This window comes from Lutra lutra, chromosome 3 (genome assembly GCF_902655055.1).
Source record: "Lutra lutra chromosome 3, mLutLut1.2, whole genome shotgun sequence".
NCBI lineage: Eukaryota > Metazoa > Chordata > Mammalia > Carnivora > Mustelidae > Lutra > Lutra lutra.
Genome location: NC_062280.1, coordinates 97,067,146 through 97,088,546, shown reverse-complemented (window position 1 = coordinate 97,088,546; position 21,401 = coordinate 97,067,146). Strand labels below are relative to the sequence as shown.

Sequence of the window (21,401 nt, the reverse complement as noted above, 5' to 3'; positions counted from 1 at the left end):
GGGATCAGTCTTCTTTTTACCAATCTGTGTAAACACTATCTAATGTGCTAGGATTTTAGATGGTCTTTCATGCCATTCAAAAAATGTAAGGAACTTTTTTTTTTTTTTTTTTTTGCCACTCAACAATGATTCTCCCAACTTCTTGTAACATCTTTTTTTTTTTTTTTTAAGATTTTCTTTATTTATTTGAGAGAGAGGCAGTGAGAGAGAGCATGAGCGAGAAGGTCAGAGGGAGAAGCAGACTCCCCATGGAGCTGGGAGCCCGATGCGGGACTCGATCCCGGGACTCCGGGATCATGACCTGAGCCGAAGGCAGTCGTCCAACCAACTGAGCCACCCAGGCATCCCTTCTTGTAACATCTTGAGCTGTCGAACAATGAGACATCTCTCCCACTGGACTTGGACCCGGGAGAATGAAAGGCTAGAAATACATTGGCCATCGCCCCTGAGAATGAGACCCATTAGGAGAGATACCAAGAGGCCAGACCTTAGTGACATTGTCTGACCCCTGAAATCAGCTATGCCCAGAGCCACACCTATTCCGCACCCTTCAGTTACATAAGCCTGTGAACATCCTTTCCCCCAGGCCAGTTTGGGTTGGGTTTCCTATTACTTCCAACTGAAAAAGTTCCATGTAAAAGAGTTTACAGAGTGGGGAGGGCAGAAGAGGATTAGGGAGAAAAGGGTGGATCAAGGAGGAGTGGGGAATTGGGGTTTCATCATGTTTCCCACTTAACTTACTGTGCCATAGGCTCCCTTCCCAAGGATCTCTCCCTTTGTCCACAGGATAGATTCTTCACACTTCAAACTATTTTCAGAAAATGTCTTCTTTTCATTTGAGTTGAGAAATTTCTCCTCCTTGTCGTATATCCTGAACCCATTACTATATCTCTGGGACAATGAGACAAAAAGAAAAGTCACCATTAAATTCTGAGTCATTGGGATAGAGGGAGGGCAGGAAAGTAGTCTTCCTTTCTTCTAACTTGGGACCAACTAGAGAAGCCAAATGTGCACACCCTGACTAGTCACATAGGATGCTGCTTGTTAGCCCACCTGCAGTTTCCCCATCCCAAGAGCCTCCAATTAGGGCAGACTGAAGCCTGCCCTTTCTCCCTCTAAGGTTTCCCACTCCTCTGCCTGTCTTTGAGTCTCTGCCAAACACAGTGTTAGTGGCTGACTCCATTGCTATAGCAAGCTATGAATAGCTTTTGTCTGTTCTTCAGTTATTTCCACAATATAAACATACACTCAAACACACGCATATATACATAAACCTATATACATATACACAGAGACACTCTCTCTCCCTTGTGCACAGCCACAATGCATAAATAGAGTGAAGATCCGTGGTCCTCTAGACCCTTGGTACTCAAAGGAGAATCTGTTAGGAGCTTGTTAGACATGCAGAATCTCGGGCCCCAAGCATACTGAATTAGTGCCTACATTTTAACATGATCTCCAAGTGATTTGCATTCACAATAAATTCGGAGAAGTCTTGCCTAGAAGTCAGAGAACAAGAATCTCTGTAGAATGTAGACCATGTTTTCCAACTGGTTGATCAGGGCCAAAAATGCTTTGTTTTGATCTCCTCCACAAGTTCTTAAAAACAAACGATAGTGACACAGACACATGGTGAAGACTATTAGGAGCAAGACTTTCTTGCAAGCTTACCTTCCTCAGGAATGAAAAGACCATTTGGGTTCCTCCTCCCCCATCCTTTCATGTTTCTACCCAAACTAAACTTAACGACTGCTTGGGAAGGAAAAGGCTGCAAATAGTCGGTTTTGACTCCATCACTACAGGATGGGGTTACAGGCTGATGATTTTACTAGCTTTATAGCTTTGCTTGAATTTAAAATGGCAGAGTTGTGCGGCACCTTCATGGCTCAATCAGTGGAGGCATCGACTCTTGGTTTTGGCTCTTGGTTATGATCTCATGGGTCATGATCTCATCTGTCTTGACATCATGCCCCAAGTCAGACTCCGGGATCAGCAGGGAGTCTGCATGAAGATCTCTCCCTTTCCCCCTCCTCCTGCATGCACATGTGTGCACATGCTCTCTCTCTCTGTCAGATAAATAAGTGTTAAAAAAAAAAATTAAATTGGCAGAGTTCTAAACTCATCTCAGACACACAGATGTGCACACTCATATCCCCATTTCCCACCCCAGCCTGGAGGCCTTCCTGAACCACTCTCTACTCCCAACAGAAATTAAATTCACCATGAGGACAGAGCTGGCATTTCGGGACAAGGAGTAATCTCACTGTGTAGTGATTAAAGGTGTGGGCTGGAATCAGAATGCGTGGCTCCGCCACTCACTGACTGTCTTAACTGCCTAAGCCTCACTATTCTCACCTGCCAAATGGGGACTTGTTATGTCATAGACCTGTTATGAAGCATATAAAGAAGACAACATAACATATCTCACTCCTACGTGGTAAGTTCTCAGTAAACCCAGCTATGATAAAACTATTTGCCTTGTGTGTCCTTTGATCAGCTGACTACAATGATTGTTCCTAATCTGGAGATGGTGTGATATAGCCCCAGTCAGTGCTCAATAAATACTTCAGGCAAACCTACCTGCCTTTATAATCTGAGTAGAACAAGAGGCTCATGTAATTCAGTGAGAATTGAAACAGACAAAACAAAACCCAGTGATCTGTTGGTATTCCTCTTCCCTACCCGCACTCCAACACCAAACAAAAAAAATTTTTTTTTTATTTTTCAGGATTGTTACTTATTTTCCTTGAGAACAATGGCTAAGTCTTGTATCACAACATGTCTCTAGTTCTTACTTGAGTGCCAAAAACACAGGAAGCACCAATAATATTTCTGTGTTAAAGTTTTCATATTTCATGTCTTCGTATCTGTTTTAGAATTAGCTGGTGAGCTACTTCAGGGGCTATGTGCATTTCTTTCTATTTCACATACCACCCAGAGCAATGTTTTACCCATAATTATCTCTCTGCTATTGGTTGATTGAAAACATCTTCACGGGGCACCTGGGTGGCTCAGTGGGTTAAGCCGCTGCCTTCGGCTCAGGTCATGATCCCAGAGTCCTGGGATCGAGTCCCGCATCGGGCTCTCTGCTCTGCAGGGAGCCTGCTTCCTCCCCGCTCTCTCTGCCTGCCTCTCTGCCTACTTGTGATCTCTGTCTGTCAAATAAATAAATAAAATCTTAAAAGAAAAAAAAAAAGAAAAGAAAACATCTTCACTGAATAAAATATTGACCTACTTTAAATAAATAGTTTTGTTATATTAATGTGCCCAAAGTGATGCCACAGCAGTGTTGGGCTAGCTGAATTCCAGAAGTAAGGCAGTATAACGAAAACATCTTAGCCTGGCAGTCAGGGGATCTGGATGCCAAACTTGCAACCAAACAGGGAGACCTTGACAAACTGTTTAGTTTTTCCGGGTTTCTGATTCCTCAATTGAAAATAAGGAGTCTGAACCAGACTGTTTCTGAGGTCTCTTCCTGCCTCAATGGATTACTGATTCTAATTATACCAACCTGTATTTTAACGTTTGTTGTCTCTCTGCCCAATTCTGCCGTGGTTTTTCCTCTCCTACTGAACACAGGATTTAGGTTTTCAGGATCTGTTTCATTTGCCATTATCTGGCAAGAGGTGTTCTCTCTCTCATCCAGAGCTAAGAGTTCTGCAGCTAGGCACCCCAACAGTTCATCTGTCAATTCTTCGCTCTTCACAGAATCTAGAATTTCTTGTGAAATTGAATTTGCCTCCTTTAAAGTGTCTTCAAATGTGTGATATGTAACTGACTCATCAGCTAAACTATCCTGATCCAAAGAACGTGCCCAATGCTGATATGCTTGGGAAGATGCCCTCTGTTGTTTCTCTTGGAAAGAGAAACTCTTAAGTGTTTCAGACTTATCTAAAACCCTCTCGAACCCTATATCATTAGTTAAAATTTGGTTGGCATTTATTTTACCAGGAGAGGGTGTATTCTGCTTTTCTTGCTGTACACGCTTGTTGGAACCCTTGTCACTGGGCACTGCCCAGCTATTTTCGGAAAGGACAAGTGGGGTCTGGTGATGTAGCTCTTCCAGTTCATGCAGATCTCTGAGGCTTGTGGCAAGTATTTGATTGTTAGAAGTGTCTCCTTCATCACCAGACTCTTCCATAGAGACTTCTTCAACAGTGGACAAATCTGTAACAGGAAGTTCATTCTGTTCAGGGGACCACTTGTGTGGCAGAGCCAAGTTCAAGGGCTGAACTTCATCCCTGGAAGAGAGAAAGTCACTTCCTGAAGACTTTACCTGCCACTCTGGATCTGAAATATCATCACCATTTCCAATGCCTTGTAAGTTGCTACCTACGGCCCTGTAACCCTTTTCTTTAGAAATTAAACTTTTGTTCTTTTGTTTAATGTCAAGTGAAGCCTTTGCAGGCTTAATATGTGGTCTTTTCTGAGAAAATCTTGTTCTGCCACTGCTGCTCCTCTCACTGTGTGAAGATCGACATTTGCTGGTAATACTTCTCCCAGATGGAGTTGAGGGTATCTCTCGGTAGTATTTGTTCTCATGACGTTCAGCCTCTCTCATGTGACAATAAACAGGAGTCCCAAACATTTCATAGATTCCAGGCCCATTAGCAGTTGAATTGATTTCTTTGAACATGTCACTATACTTAAGATCTAAGTAATTGAGTCTCGGCTCTGTTGGTTGAGCAGAGAGGGGAACAGAAGACTTTTTCATTTCTGGATTCTTACAGAGGCAAGGAAAAGATTGCTTTTTGGGTTTTAGAGCCCGGTGACTTGATTGCTTCTTTTCTACCTGTAGCATTTGCCTTTGAAACTTGGGTGACTGCCGAGGTCTGGGGTCAACAAGCCCCAAGGCAGGGAAAACTTGAGTTTTAATGCTGTTTTTATGCATGGTAGGCTTGATGGAACCTTCCATGGAAATCATGAAATTCTGGGGCGTCTTGTTATTGCTCTTGGTCTTTGATTCCAACTTATTTCTGTGGGTTTTCCTCTTATGCCCATCAGTTTCTGGGTGTGCGAGTATGTTGAAGCTATTGTTTTGAGGAGTGCCTTTTCTTTTTGGGAGGCTCAGTTTGGCTCTTGCCGGTTCCCTGGGAGTTCCATGTCCAGGGAAAGTGATGTGGATAAGAGGCACTATTCCATTCATTTCTGGTTTGGTGGCCTCTGCTACTGATACTTTTATGTTTGTCTCCATGCCTCTATGACCTTGAGGGAGCTTCTCAGTGGGGCCATCAGGGACTGCACTGGACAAACTTTTAAGTACAGCATACTCTTCTAAAATATGATTTGGCTCAAGTGCTTCACCTTTATATACTGAAGCACTTTTGGAATCAGTCTGATCGTTTCTAGTTTCTTTATCCTGGTTTAGAATTATTTCTGAATGCTGGGATTCTTGGAACTTGATTGGCATGGTACATCCAACTTCACAGCCTTGTTTACAGTTTCTGGCTACTGAACCCTCTTTCTTTCCTGACGAAAGATGTCGAGAATTCTCTTCTGCTTTTCTCATTTCATGACCAATGGAGTCAATATCCACCTCCCTATCTGTCGGAAAACTGCTTTGCTTACAATTCTCAAAGGACACCAAAGATTGTCCTTTTCCGAAGTCAAAGGTTGTGATTTTGTCACTTCCTTCATTTTCCTTGGAATTCCTACTCTCCTCCATCTCCATGTATTGTCTGTGATGGCTAGCCTTCCAAAAGGAGCACATGTTTCTGGACCAAATGGAGCTATCAGAGGACCTAAGAGTCTGATCCACAAACACCTTAAACAGAGTTTCCTGCTGCCTGTGCGATGGTCTACACTCCTCAGATCGACTTCCAGGCTCTGAGAGCTTAGGTACGAAGGATATGAAGTTCAGAATATTTCTTTCTCTCTCTTTTTGATCCTTGTGATTTGGGGGGATTGTATGAAGACCAGGTTTCATGGACAAAAGTGACAACTGTGGCAGAGGGAACTAAAAGGAAAGAGAAAAAGGTTAATGAACACAGAAATGTACATGATATCATATTAAGTGGTTTAAAGTAATCCAGAGAGATTCTCTCTTTTTTTTTAATTCAATTAGCCAACACATAGTACATCATTAGTTTCAGATGCAGTGTTCAGCAATTCATCAGTTGTGTAAAACACCCATTTCTCATCACATCACGTGTCCTCCTTAATGTCCATCACCCAGTTACCCCATCTCCCCATCCATTCCAGATAGATTCTAAGATTCTCTTTAGGTAGCCCTTTACAAGGCTATCTTAGAGATTCCAATTTTATTTTTCTATTTTTTAAAGATGTTATTTATTTATTTTTTTGTCAGAAACAGAGCACAAGCACACAGAGCGACAGGCAGAGGGAAAAGCAGGTTCCCTGCTGAGTAAGGAGCTCAACACGGGGCTTGATCCCAGAACCCCGGGATCATGACCTAAGCCAAAGGCAGACGCTTAACCAGCTGAGCCACCCAGGTGTCCACTAGAGATCCCAATTTTAAAGACTAAAAGCTCACTTCTGGTATTTTTGGTAAAACAATACTTCTAAAAACCAAGATTGTTGGGGGTGCCTGGCTGGTTCAGTCAGTGGACTAGGTAACTCCTGATCTCGGGGCAGTGAGTTCAAACCCTATGTTGGGTGTACAGATTACTTAAAAGTAAAATCTTTTAAAATATAAATAAATAAAAAATAAAAACCAAGATTAGTATAGCTATAAAGATTCATGTTTATGTATTTATAATAAAATAAAGGCCCTGTAATGTAAACACTAAAATTTAAAAAAATATTTATTTATTTTAGGATGAGAGAGAGTATGTGTGAGCGTGGAAAGAGACAGAGAGAGAGGGAGAGAAATAGACTTCCACTGATTGTGGAGCCCGAGGTACAGCTTGAGCCCAGGAGCCTAAGATCATGACCTGAGCAGAAATCAAGAGTCCAGCGCTTAACCAACTGAGCCACTCAGGTGCCCATGTTAATATTAAAATTTTAAGATGAGAAATTTTATTTCTCTTCTGTTTCCCTTTTCATTTCCATAGAATCGATCTCTAAGATTTTTTAAAATACCCACTTAGCTTAAAATTTCCATTACAGAGGCACCTGGGTGTGGGCTCTACATTGGGCAAGGAGCCTGCTAGGGATTCTCTGTCTCCCTCTTTCTCTGCTCCTCCCTGCCTCTGCTTATGCTCTTTCTCTTAAAAAAAAAAAAAAAAAAAAAAAAAAAAAAAAAAAATCTGTTACATTTACTTTAACAATGATTATTAGGTTATAGACTAACTCAGAATTTGTATCTGGAGCACAACTACTCCTTAATATTTTGACGAACTGTTTTGTTGAGCAGGGCTTAGAAAGGTGCCACACTTAAAACCTAGCAACCGTGAATGGTTTTTACTTCTTTGCCCTCTCAACTATTTTCAAAAGAAGTTAGTTTTTATTATCGGCAACCTCTAGAGGTCAGTGTAACCCAATATATAAAATTAAGCTTTATGGTCATTAAGCTATAAAATGACTTTCCACCGTGATTCTTCCCAGATTTGGTACCTAATTATATTAGAATACTTATAGGCATGGATCATGCATGACAATCGAGAGCTATATGTTTAATTGTCATTGTATTGCTACCTGTTTGTAAGTAGAAAGGAAAAGGAAGCTGACACTGGAGACCTAGCCATTAGAAGTAGTGAAAAGCAATGAGATTCCCCACTTCTATTGTCCAGATGATTTTCTTCAGTTGCTTAAACATAATGTCAGAAATAAAGACGGGGTGCCTCAGTGGCTCAGTGGGTTAAGCCTCTGCCTTTGGCTTGGGTCATGGTCCCAGGGTCCTGAGATCAAGCCCCAAATCAAGCTCTCTGCTCAGCAGGGGGCCTGATTCTGCCCCCCCCCCCCCCCGCCTGTCTCTCTGCCTACTTGTGATCTCTCTCTGTCAAATAAGTAAAATCTTTAAAAATAAATTAATTAATTAAATAAAGACAGATTCTGCAAGGGCTTAAACATCTCCCTAGTAGTAGCTTTTACTTGTTTTTAAGGCCAAAAAATTTCTTTTTACAATACTGAGCAGGACCTATGCGCTTTCTTTTTTTTTTTAAATAGATTTTTATTTATTTATTTGACAGAGAGGGAGAGATCACAAGTAGGCAGAGAAGCAGGCAGAGAGAGAGCAGGAAGCAGGCTCCCTGCTAAACAGAGAGCCTGATGCGGGGGCTCGATCCCAGGACCCAGAGATCATGACCTGAGCGGAAGGCAGAGGCTTAACCCCCTGAGCCACCCAGGCGCCCCACTATGCGCTTTCTTATAGGCTCGTGGGACAGAAAAGAGGCTGGCAGTTGAGAGATTCACAAGAATCTTTCCAAAAACTATACTTACAAACTGAATTGGGAAAATCTATCACTGGGGGGAAATTTTACCTAATTTCTAGACATGTTAAAAAAAGGAAAAATATGTCTAAAAGAGTTACTTACCACATTATATAGTGAACAGAAGACACGCCGGAAAAGAAATGTACATGGCAAAGTATAACTGTCCTAGTAGCTATTTGCGACTCTCTAAACTGTCTGTGAGCTGTTGTTTTCCAAGCTATAGTTGCTGAGGATTTTGGTCCTGAGTTCTTTGATAGAGTTTGTCTCTAACAAGAGGTTCCTTGGTTTTATATCTTAAGTCAGAAATGCTAGAACTAATCTTACCTTGATTCTTCGATTACTGTACTTCATATCAGAAATAGAAAACTCTATAACAAGAAAAAAATAAAATAATTAGATATTCTTAGTAATAGAGTGAACACAGTAGGTTTTAAGCCAGAGTTGGAGATGGAGTGATCTTAGTGCTAAGGTTTGAGGAAAAGATAAAATTAAGAACTTTTCAAGTTGTGGGGCGCCTGGGTGGCTCAGTTTGTTGAGCAACTGCCTTCGGCTCAGGTCATGATCCTGGAGTCCTGGGATCAAGTCCCACATGGGGCTCTCTACTCAGCGGGGAGCCTGTTTCCCCCTCTCTCTTTGCCTGCCTCTCTGCCTACTTCTGATCTCTGTCAAATAAATAAATAAAATCTTAAAAAAAAAGAAAAACAACTTAAGGCTTAAAGAAAAAAAGGGGGGGGGCCCTACGTGGCTAGCACATAACCCCTAGTCGGTTAAGCAACAGCCATCAGCTCAGTTCATGATCCCAGAGTCCTGGAACTGAGCCCCGCATTGGGCTCCCTGCTCAATGGGAGGTCTGCTTCTCCCTCTACCCTTCCCCCATCAAATAAATAAATAAATATCTTTAAAACAAACAAACAAACTTCAGGCTCCCACCGCTGAAGGGGGATGCTGTTTTATATATAAAGTTTTCTTATCTACAGTTTACCCTTGAACAACATGGATTTGAACTGCATGCATCCACTTACATGTGAACTTTTTCAATAAATGCAATACAGTACTATAAATGCATTTTCTTTATGATTTTTTAAAAATATTTTATTTATTTATTTGAGAGAGAGCAGAGGGAGGAGTACAGGTGAAGGGAGAGGGAAAAAAATCTCAGGCAGACTCTGTGCTGAACGGAGCCCAACATGGGGCTCAGTCCCAAGACCCTGAGATCATGACCTAAGCTGAAACCAAGAGTCAGACCCTCAAGTGACTGAGCACTCAGGTGCCCCTTTATGATTTTTCTCAATGATATTTTCTTTTTTCTAGCTCACTTTATTGTAAGAATACAGTATATAATACACCACAAAATATGTGTTACTTGACTGTTTATATTATTGATTAGGCTTCTAGTTAACAATAGGCTATGAGTAGCGAAGTTTCTGGGGAGTCAAAAGTTATACATCGATTTTCTATGTCAGTTTCCCCAACTCTCACATTATTCAAGGGTCAACTGTAAATTATATCATATATATATAATATGCATATTATATACATACACATACATGTTTGTGTTCATATATCTACATTTACATTCATAATTATATTCATAATCATATTTATGTTTATATTTATATTCTGATAGGAAATACAAGCTTTCTGGGTCAGAGAACGGAGCATTCATTACTCACAAAGCATCATAGCACCAGCTTCCCACACCTCAGTTCCCCACAGGGCAACACAGTGAGCACCAGATGTTTACCTGTGGGGAAGCACCACAAAAACGAAACTTGAAATTATGAGACTCAGAGTGATGGGTACTTCGACCCTTCTTTCTCTCCCAAGAAAGAGTGACCTTTACTATGAAATGTAAGCAAATGTCTCCAGGAGAAAGGGGGCATGTATCTCTGGGTTTGATGATCCTTGAATGTAAGCAAACAGCTCCTGAGGAAATAAATGTCTGAATCTCTCTGGAGCAGTACACTAACTCTAATTTCCAGGACATGTTTATCATGCAATCATCTTTTAACCTCATTTCCTAGTGCTTTTTGTTCATAAAACCTGGGCCATACAGAAATGTGAAAACAAATATTCATGTATAATAGGGGCAATTGTTTGAACTTAAACATGGGAGAGATCATACATGGGATTTACTAGGTAGTGTCGACCTTGTGGTTGTCCTTTTACCAAAAAGTCAGAATGGTGCCTAAAGCCCCACCCACCACCACAGCTTGAAGTTAAAGCCAAAAGGTCCCATGTGTCTAGTGTCAAGGCAGGTCCCATAAATGGATGAAGTGGGACAGATAGGGACAGTAGTGAGCTGAAATTATGTGCTCCAACTAAAAAGACATCTACTGGGTCCTGGGTGGCTCAGTTGGTTAAGCCACTGCCTTCTGCTCAGGTCATGATCCCAGAGTACCAAGATCGAGTCCCGCATCGGGCTCCCAGCTCCATGGGGAGTCTGCTTCTCCCTCTGACTTTCTCCCTTCTCACACACTCTCTCTCTCTCAAATAAATATATAAAATCTTAAGAAAAATAAATAAAAATAAAAAAATAAAAAGACATCTACTACACAATTCCAAGTGATGTTTTCCATTCCAAATGGATAATTCAGTACAGCTAGTTTCTCCAGTCATCAAGAGAAGCCAGAGAGCTGGAGATTTTATGTGAAATTTCCCACCCATCCCCTTTTTTTAGTGTTTTGAAGGTCGAACATAATATAATCCAGGTCCGTTTTAGCCACAGGTTGCCATTTTTTTTTTAAAGATTTTATTTATTTATTTGACAGACAGAGATCACAAGTAGGCAGAGAGGCAGGTAGAGAGGGAGGAATGGAAGCAGGCTCCCTGCTGAGCAAAGAGCCCGATGTGGGGCTCAATCTCAGGACCCTGGGATCATGACCTGAGCCAAAGGCAAAGGCTTTAACCCACTGAGCCACCCAGGTGCCCCCACAGGTTGCCATTTTAAAAATCTGACCTCTCTAAGGTTTAGAGGTTTAAAAGTTTTTAAGGTTTTAAGGTTTAAAAACAGACCTCTCTAAGATATAACACAGGTAAAGAAGACATGAGCGGGTGAAAAATGGTACCTAAGAAGAGGATACCAATAGGAGGGGTTTGAGCATTCCTCTTAGCCATAGCTAGCAAAACCACCTTCCAATTCTTTATGCATTTCTTCAACAAATATTTATCGAGTGCTTGAGGAGTGACTGATAGATGGCAAAAGAGTTGTCAACAACAAAGACAAAATCCTTGCCCTCTGAGAGGTCATATTCTGGAGGCTGAGGTCTCCCTGTTGAGAAGATGCTACAAGTTAATACCAGAAATACAACTGAATATAAAGTATAATTGGGTGCATGTGGATAACCTCCTGATTTAAAAAAGAAAAAACCTTTCTAACCTTATTATAAATATTTGGATAAATGTTATTCAGTGTTGGGAAGGCACGACATGAGGCAGAAAAACACTCAAACATTTCTGGTGAGATGGTAGAGGTGAGATCCTGCTGGTAGGTACTTCAGCATTAAATGTTGAAGGCCTTTCTAGAATGTGTATAGAATTCCAGTTAAAAGATCAAATGTGCCAGGTTTTCTCCATTCCACAAACCTCACTATAATGATAGTAAAGGAAATTAAAAAGGAGTAAACAAGAACAGCAACAATAACAAAAGCCCAGAGGACAAGACAGCAGAAGAGGAAAGTCAACAAAAAAATTTTTTTTAAAGATTTTATTTAGTTATTTGACAGACAGAAATCACAAGTAGGCAGAGAGGCAGGCAGAGAGAGAGAGGAAGGGAAGCAGGCACCCTGCTGAGCAGAGAGCCCCGACTCGGGGCTTGATCCCAGGACCCTGAGACCATGACCTGAGCCGAAGGCAGAGGCTTAACCCACTGAGCCACCCAGGCGCCCCAAGTCAACAAAATTTTACATGGTGAAAACTTAACAGATGAATAAGAATTGATCGGCTGTCAGCCTGCAGGGAAAGAACTCAGTAAAAAATAAGAACTCCAGACAGGAGCCGAAATTGAAGATGCTGTGTACCTCCAAAGGTGAGGATGAAAAAAAGGGGTTGCTTGTAAGTCTGGGGAAGAAGTGGTTTCCAGCTTCCCTGTCCTGCCCCACTCAACTGGAGCTGCTCTTCTCTGTTCCTGGCAATGGCTGGAAGTTTACTTTCTGGAGAGTTTGGGACAAAGATAGTAAGGAGCTAGGGAGGTATAGCTGAGAGCAGAAGCAGGGTGCTGGAGTGAAAATAAAAGGATTAAGGGAAAGCCGGCAAACTGAGAGACTTTCAATCCAGTCAGGGGCTTGGGTTTTCCCTAGGAAAAACTGGCCAAGAGAAAAGCCTATCTGTGCACACTGACACTTGGGGAATCCCTCACTCAACCATCTAGGTCTTTCTCTGCCCATTCAACACGCTCCCTGGAGCACACAGCACTTTTTAGTCCCAAGAAACACAGATAGCCAAGCCAAGGAACAATGGATGTGAGGAAAGCCTCTGATGTGAAAATACAGAGAACAAAACAAATGGAAAGAACAGAGTTCAAAAGAAACAGAGACAATGAAAAACCATCATTAGTATACTTTATGCACCTCTTCTCAGGAAGCTACTAGAAATGCGCCCTACTGAAAATTCTGCCCTGACAGCTTCTCTGCTATGCGATCTCTTTTATTGCAGTAAGCCAGTAAATGCACCGTGTTGGACTACATGTTTGTCCCCGGAGGTTTAAGCCAATTGGTTTAGGACAGTGGTGAGCAAATACCAAAGACAGCGTTGCCCTAAGGGAAAATGCTGGCACCAGGGCTGCTATCTGGTAAATAAGTCTTGGGCTGGAGAGAGTGGCAAACTCAAATCCTGGAGGAAGGCATCTTCCATGTAAGCCCCCAAATTCCCACAGGTAAACATCAACTAAATACGAGTTCACAGTAAAGATTTTTCAAACATTCAAGAAAAAGATGATAGATAGATATATAGATAATTTATTGGCAGAAGAATAAAGGACTTTTTAATTCAATGAATTAAATGTAATTAATGAACTCACCTTCAGATTTTATCTGTAATTAAATGTAATTAATTGAACTCACCTTCAGATTTTCTTTGCTGCCCCTTCAGAAAGTGAGGAACATCTTCTCTGACTACAGACATGGAGACGTTTGGTTCTAAGCAAGGTCTTGGCAACAAAAGGCCCACATTCTCATCACAGAGCTCCTTGGAACTTTCTTCGTTCTTCAAAAGTAAAGGCCCCATGGTCAGCATCTTGGTCTGGAAGTCCACCATCTCATTTGGGAGAGAAACAGCATGTGCTCGTGCCCATTCTCGATGCACTGGGGCTATCTGACTAAAAGGGAGGAGGACAGAGTTTCATTCAAAACTTACTCCCTGTGTTTTCTGGATCTCCACTTCCCAGTCTAGCCTGACATCACCAGAAAGTTGGAGAACTATTTCCAAGTGGTGCTGCTGAGTGGAAGAGCTGTACTCTTGAAAGGACAAGACCTCTCCACCCTCTGACTCACACCCCACATCATCTGTCTCCCTATTTCCCTGGGCAGAGAAATCAGAGGGGGAAAGTGCAGACATAAGGGATGCACTCTTTTCCTTCTCCCAAAGGCATTAGCCAGCTCAGGACTTCTCAAACTATCTTTGGGAAAGGACCAGTTTTTAAATTTTCCAATCCATTGTGGAATGACACTTTTGTAGAATTTTTATAATAAAAGTGAATTACTATAAGAATAAAACAAAAATCAAAACCATGAAAACAAATCCCAGTATTTTCATTATCAGATCAGTGAACCTAAAATTACCTGGTCACATTGGAATACAACTTTTTAAGTGTTTACATTTTCACGTTCTGTCCTGACTTCATCACGGACTGGTAATAGAAGGACCACAGAATCACATATTAAGTGGCATTGCTGTAGGGTCAGCAAACTCTGCCCTAGGAGCCAAAGTCAGCCTTCAGTCTGTTTTTGCAATTTTATTGGATCACAACCATACCCATTTGTTTTCATTCTGTCTATGACTGCCCTGGAGCCACTATTGCAGAGCCGAATCATTGCAACAGAAGCCACATGACTCGTAAAGCCTAAAATGTGTATTATCCAGCTCCTGCCACAATAATATTTCTACAACCCCTGCTTTAGAGTGTTTTTTGGAGGGTGAATTACTAAAAATGTAGGTTACCACACAAGTATCCCTTTGTACTTAAATTTCAGCCTAAACTTTCAAAGAAAATTCCTTACTTGTTTTCTTGCAAATCTTCTTGGCTCACTTCTTGGAGATAACTGACATCTCTTGGAAAAGTAACAATAATCTCAACACCTGTAGAAACACATGATGATGATAAAAAGAAAGTAATGAATTCCAGTGACACCTGGGAACTGAGTATTTTATTTCTGGTTATTTAGCTAATGTTTTCAATAATTAAAGAATGTGGAATAGAATAGAAAGCCCAGAAATCAACCTACAACTCTATGGTCAATTAATCTATGACAAAGGAAGCAAGAATGTGCAATGGGAAAAAGACGGTCTCTTCAACCAATGGTGTTGGGAAAACTCGACAGCTATGTGCAAAAGAATGAAACAGGACAACTTTCTTACACTACACACAACAATAAACTCAAAATGGATGAAAGACCTAAATGTGAAACCTGAAACCATAAAAAATGTAGAAGGGAGCACAGGTGGTGATATCTCTGACATTGGCCATTGCAACATTTTTCTAGATATATCTCTTGAGGCAAAGGAAACAGAAGCAAAAATAAACTATTGGGAGTACACCAAAACAAAAAGCTCTGCACAGCAAAGGAAACAATCAGCAAAACTAAAAGACAACCTAGTGAATGAGAGAAGCCCTTTTCAAATGACATATCTAATAAAGTGTTAGTATCCAATATATAAAGAACTTATATAACTCAACTCCAAAAAGCAAATAATCCAATTCAAAAATGGGCAGAAGACATGAACAGATGTTTCTCCAAAGAAGACATCCAAATGACAGTTACATGAGCAAAAAAAAACGTATATAACAAAACTTTTCAGGTATGAAATAAAGATTTATGATGAGCGATGCTTTCTCCCTGGATGGAGCAAACAAGACCTCCCTCAGTAATGTACAACTAATGACACCTACTTCACACAACCACTGGGAACTTTCAATGAGATCATTTACGTGGCCCCCTAGTAACTTGCTTGTGTATGAATTTTGATCAAGTCCTATCTGATTCCATGGAATGATTTCCAGTATAACCCTTAAGACAGAAAGTTCCAACTTGTAGAATCAATGCTTGCTTACAATATAACATGTTAAATTACATTTAAAAACTAGTGTGAGAGGGGCACCTGGGTGGCTCAGTGTGTTAAAGCCTCTGCCTTCGGCTCAGGTCATGATCCCAGGGTCCTGGGATCGAGCCCCACATCAGGCTCTCTGCTCAGTGGGGAACCTGCTTCCTCCTCTCTCTCTTCCTGCCTCTCTGCCTACTTGTGATCTCTGTCTGTCAAATAAATAAATAAAATCTTTAAAAAAAAAAAAAACTAGTGTGAATCATGCTACTTTAAGGTTTGGTCAGGTATTCATATACTTTTATTAAGTATATGCCAAGCCTAACCCTTTGTGCTGAAGATACAGAAATAAGGTACAAGATATAGAAATAAACAAGGTATCACTGTGACCTTAGTAAAGACAGCAAATAAAAAAGCACAGAGTGTATCAAGTTAAACACTGTGATAGAAGTATACAAACGTTGTTGCAGGAACGTAGAGATGTATCCTTCTAGAACAACCCAGTGCTTGTCCCAGTCTTCAGTCCTATCTCTGCGTTTCTTGGGGCCATTTAGTGAGTCTCCCTAGGCCTAGAAGAGCTATGGTTTTAATCAGCCCCACTGACAGAATGCTAGGAAGGAAGCAGAGCAGAGAAGATCAAAGAGGGGTATGAATCAGACAAATCTGGATCTACAGCCCCCCTCTGCTCTTCATGGGTGACTTCGGGAATGTTCCTGAATAATCTACCTTTGGTTTTCCTGATGTTTTCCCAATATGATGAAATGACTGCAGGTTTTCTAGTAAATAGCAAGGAGCACAAGTCTAAAAATGAGGCTTCCCTGGAATGGTCGATATATTCTTAAAATTTTTTCAAAGAGCCTAACCACCATACTATTTATCAGCACAAAATGAGAGGCTTGGAATTAAAGTGTGAGGAATACCTGTGTGACTGCCTTTGTGGAAATTGTTAAAAACTAATGGCCCTATCCTAATTGTTGGTCCTAAATTGGAGCGGGGGGCATGATAGAACATGCTGACTCTGAAATCAGCTGGGAACATACAGATGTTCCCCATTTTGTCTCTCTAATAGTGTGAATGGTCGTGGGAACCTCTGAACCTACCCAGTGGGCCAGAAAAGATGATGCATTTTCACATGTAGAAGTAGAACCCTTGCTCCTGAGTGTGCCCTTCCACTTAAGAAGAGATAAAGCAAGCCTACCAGAAAAAGATTACAGTAGAGAGAAACTAAGGCAACGTTTAAATATAGCCAGAAACAATTCTGCAGAAGAGGTGAAAATGATATTCAAAGTGGGAAAATGATCCTTAATTTGCTAAAGTTCAGCCATTATTAAAATGAAAACTGAAAAATGGCCCAGTCTAATTCACTCAGTGATGAAACATTATTGTCTCCAGAAGTGTCTTCCTTTCCTGTGTTTTCTGCTGGTTCTGTTTAAATTAATGGGCATCAGAGTTCAAAATATTTTGGCACCCTCTCCACACTTTTATAATTTCCTAAACCGTGAATCTCAACATGGATTTTTTTTTTTAACTATATTTTCCAGTCTCCTTTGCCACTCGAGTTCAGAAAGCCAACTGGAGAGACAGAGTCTTTTCATGAGTTACATGAAAAAGGTAAGATGCAGTCATCATTTTTGCTGGTATTCCTGTCTGCAGGTGGATGAGTTTCCAAGCTTGATATGTGAGCAACTTCCTGGTTGGGGCAGAGCAGCGTGATATGGGGATGAGCAGCCAGCTTTGAGATGTGGTTACCAGAATTCTTCCTGACAATCGAACCTAGAGACTGTTCTTCTCCTTTGGCTTTTCAATGGTCTGTGAGTTTTCTAATATTTTTTTTTAACTTCCTTCATTTCTAACTCAATTAAATTTTGTATTCTGCAACAAGAATCCTGATGGATACAGTGCATTAAAAATTTTCAAGCACAGTACTTTTAGGAAATAGGTTCTTATTCCATTTATGAAGAGAGGAATTTTACATGTTCAAGGTAGTCTTCAAGGTTTGCAAGCTGTGTTTCTAGGAACATAGCTGATTGATGAATGCAAGAAGATTTTTATACTAAGGAAAAAGATGAGGGTTGTTTTTTTTTTAAGATTTTATTTATTTATTTGACACAGAGAGAGAGCGAGCACAAGCAGGAGGTGTGGCAGGCAGAGGGAGAAGGAGAAGCAGGCTCCCCACAGAGCAGGGGGAGCCCAATGTGGGACTCGAACCCAGTACCCCAGGATCATGACCTGAGCCAAAGGCGTTGCTCAACCAACTGAGCCACCCTGGTGCCCAAGATGAGGAATTTTTTAGGGGTGGCATAAATTGTACTTTATAAATTACCTTCTATAAAAGCCTATAATTAAGCCAATGCAGGCTGGAGGAATATTTAGCTGTTAAAATCTATGGGTGTGATCTAAACATTATAGAGTTTATATATATTTTGGTCATACTCCCTTTTGAATAGAATACAGTGAACAAAAAGATAAACTAAATGATTAAATGTGTGTATCTACAACAGGATAGAAACTCACATGGCATATACATAAAGTCTTTATAAAGTGTGCAAGCACTTAAACAACAACTTCAAGTATGTTAAAAATATGTAAATGGGAGTTAAAGAGATTTATTGATACTTAAGATGAATACAACGCACACTAGTGCTCCAAACGTTTTTGTTTCACACTTGTGACTTAAAGAGTAACTACTAAAGACTAATAACTATGAGAAGAAAGTTTACCAGAAACATAATGGCTTCTTTCAAATTTGAGAAATTTCAAGCAAAATTTTAAGCAAGAGTTTAGTGGAGGTGTTACATATGTGCTATGACTCCTCTATGAAAATTTTTTATATTTTAAATTTATAAAAAATTATAAACGTTTTAAAAGATTTTATTTATTTATTTGAGAGAGAGAAAGAGTGAGCAAAAGAGCGAGTACAAGGAGTGGGGTCGAGGTGGGAGGCAGAAGGAGAAACAGGCTTCCCGCTGAGCAGGGAGCCCAATGCAGGGCTCCATCCCAGGACCCTGAGATCATGATCTGAGCTGAAGCCAGAAGCTTAACTAACCGAGCCACCCAGTTCCCCCTGACATTATAAATTATTTTTTTTAAAGATTTTATTTACTTTATTTGACAGACAGAGATCACAAGTAGGCAGAGAGGCAGGCAGAGAGAGAGAGAGAGGAAGGGAAGCAGGCTCCCCGCTGAGCAGAGAGCCGGATGCGGGGCTCGATCCCAGGACCCCAGGATCATGACCTGAACCGAAGGCAGCGGCTCAACCCACTGAGCCACCCAGGCGCCCCCATTATAAATTATTTTAAAAGAATTAATTGCACCTCAAATGGCAAGTCATCTCCAAATAGAGTAGAATAAACAAATTATTTAATCTCTTGGAGGGTACTTGGGACACAACTGTTCTGAGAACTCTGCTTTGAAGTGTTCAAAACTCAAAGTCAGACCACAAGGGGTGTTTGGAAGAGGGCCAGGATTTTTAAAATTTTAATTATTTAGTTATTCTCCACCCTAAGCCTGGACAAAGGAGATTCCAAGTGAGTTTGAGAGAGACAGGAGCTCGACAGGAGAGGGCAGCATTGCATAAGGGGCCAAAGGAGATAGTGGTTGGGCCGGCACTGCGGTGTTTGAGGAGGTTCACGGGGTTGCGGAGAAAAGAATAAAAGAGGACAGCTTCCCTGCAGAGTTAGAAATGGAAGCCAGAAAATTGCTGAAGAGAAACTGGAGCAGTGTGAATAAACATTTAATTTAAGAAATTTATAGGTGAGTAGATCATTGTGATCTTCGTGAAGACCATTTTCTGAAGTGAGAATCTGCAAATACCTTGTGGTCTGTTAAATGCAAAGGCATTCATGGATATGACAGGATAACATATTTGGAATGGGGGTTGTTCTGGAAAATTCCAGACGTATGTCCTCATGGAATAAAAGACTGAGACTTGGGGCTTTAGTGCCTTGTTCAGTTCCCCATCTTTTTCTGAAGAGAGAAGCCCTGGGAAAACAGCTGATGGAGAAATGCTTGTTTCTGGAAGAGAACAGATCCCTGGAGCTGATGGAAGATTCTGAGAGGAAAGAAATGGGGGGAAAGATGTTAATCAGACAAAAAGGAAAGCAGTGGAGGATGGCCAGCTGAGCTGGAGTGAAGTGAATCAAGAGAGAGACATAAGAGAGATGGCCATTTTTGCTCGGAAGTGGCCAAGACTCTGATTGAGATAAAGATCAAAGGATAGGACTGTGAGTGGGTTTTCTTGACCTTTTAACTTTTCTGTGTTTTCAAAGTTCTCTACCAAGAATACTGAAATTGGGGTGGCGGGGTGAGGGGAGAGTGGAGTCCAAATAATCAGTGTATACACTAACACAAATAATAGCCCAGATACCTTCTGTCCCGGGTTGCCAATCTTGTCCATCACCACTTGGATCTCCTCCTTCACTAACCAATATGGAATGACTACAGTCTTCGTCTTGGTCAAACTCCTGCAATATCATGAAATAGCAACTCAATTATTCAATGTACTACTTTGTTGACAGAATGAATAGTGATTTTTTGGGGTGCCTGGGTGGCTCAGTGGGTTAAAGCCTCTGCCTTCGGCTCAGGCCGTGGTCCCAGGGTCCTGGGATCAAGCCCTGCATTGGGCTTTCTGCTCAGCAGGGAGCCTGCTTCCCCCTCTCTGCCTGCCTCTCTACCTACTAGTGATCTCTGTCTGTCAAATAAATAAAATCTTTAAAAAAAAAAAGAATAGTGATTTTTCTAATAGTGATTTTCTAAGACAAAATGAATAGTGATTTTCTAAGTTACACACGGTAGATTCCTTTTAAGTTGGAGAAAGTATTTAAGACTGAAATAATGGGAAAAGTATCTCCTCCTGAGCACCAAACTCATACAGTCCCATGGACATGATTAAGTGCATAACCGAAAATGAAGATCAAAGCTGAAATCACATAGCCACATAGAAATTCAATATCTTATACTTTTTATCATGTTAGCATCCAGACTGCTAAGCTGCCATGAATTCTATCTGGGCGAGTAACTGGAAAGAATCCTTTGGCCACAGCAGTGAACAACCCCAAAGGAACATGATTTTTTTCCATAACGCCTCCTGGGGCATCATTTACAGTTGGCAAGGATGGAAATCCCTGCCCCATATGGAAGCTGCAGATATAACTCTAGACTGAAAGGAGACTGCAAAGCTGATTAAAGTTTTCACTATGACAGCTTTCTGATCTAATCATGGCATGCAACCACTCAAGGAAGGAAAAACTTCCTTTCTACAGTGTAGAAAGTAATCATTATGCTAAGAACCATGGTTGAAAACCAACTTAATTTATGAAAAGTAACCTTAACTCTCCAAATGAGAAGTGTTTTCTTATTAGAATTCATTGTTGTCGATAGGTTCCTTCCTTAGAAGTTGTTGCTGCCAGTGATTTTGCCCTATTTAATGTCTATAACAGTGATGGAGGCAAGCGGTTGTTAAAATACCCCCTCATAACCTGGAAGTTACAATGAACTCTCTGGCTTCTCTTATCTGGGTGAGCCACCTATTTAAGAGAACTGGTGGATATAAAGTCTTTGCCCTAAGCGCAGATGCCTGTCACACAGGTGGGCAAGGCAGTCCATCACAAAGACTCTGATATGTCATTCATTCATAACCAGTCGAGCTTGTTCGTTTTAATTATCACAGAAAATACTAAAAGTAAAATCCTTCATTTACACTGCCATTAAAATGTTTTAGGTATTCAATCATAATAACTTCATAGTCATACTCATTACGCAGCAGGACCTGCTTTTTAAAGCATTTTCTATCGCCTGGCAAAGGTTAGGTACCCT

The 21,401-nt window shown here is 40.9% G+C and overlaps 1 protein-coding gene across 1 annotated transcript in view; it reads right to left on the bottom strand.

Moving 5' to 3' along the window:
* MAP3K19 (mitogen-activated protein kinase kinase kinase 19) overlaps positions 1–21,401 on the bottom strand; it is a 53,229-nt gene that overhangs the window by 7,193 nt on the left and 24,635 nt on the right. The window contains exons 6-11 of the mRNA XM_047723258.1: positions 19,954–20,050; positions 14,549–14,627; positions 13,394–13,647; positions 8,658–8,701; positions 3,512–5,956; positions 742–891 (exon numbers count right to left, since the gene is read on the bottom strand). Coding sequence (XP_047579214.1) covers positions 742–891; positions 3,512–5,956; positions 8,658–8,701; positions 13,394–13,647; positions 14,549–14,627; positions 19,954–20,050 — 3,069 coding nt within the window. The remainder of the gene's footprint in view (positions 1–741; positions 892–3,511; positions 5,957–8,657; positions 8,702–13,393; positions 13,648–14,548; positions 14,628–19,953; positions 20,051–21,401) is intronic.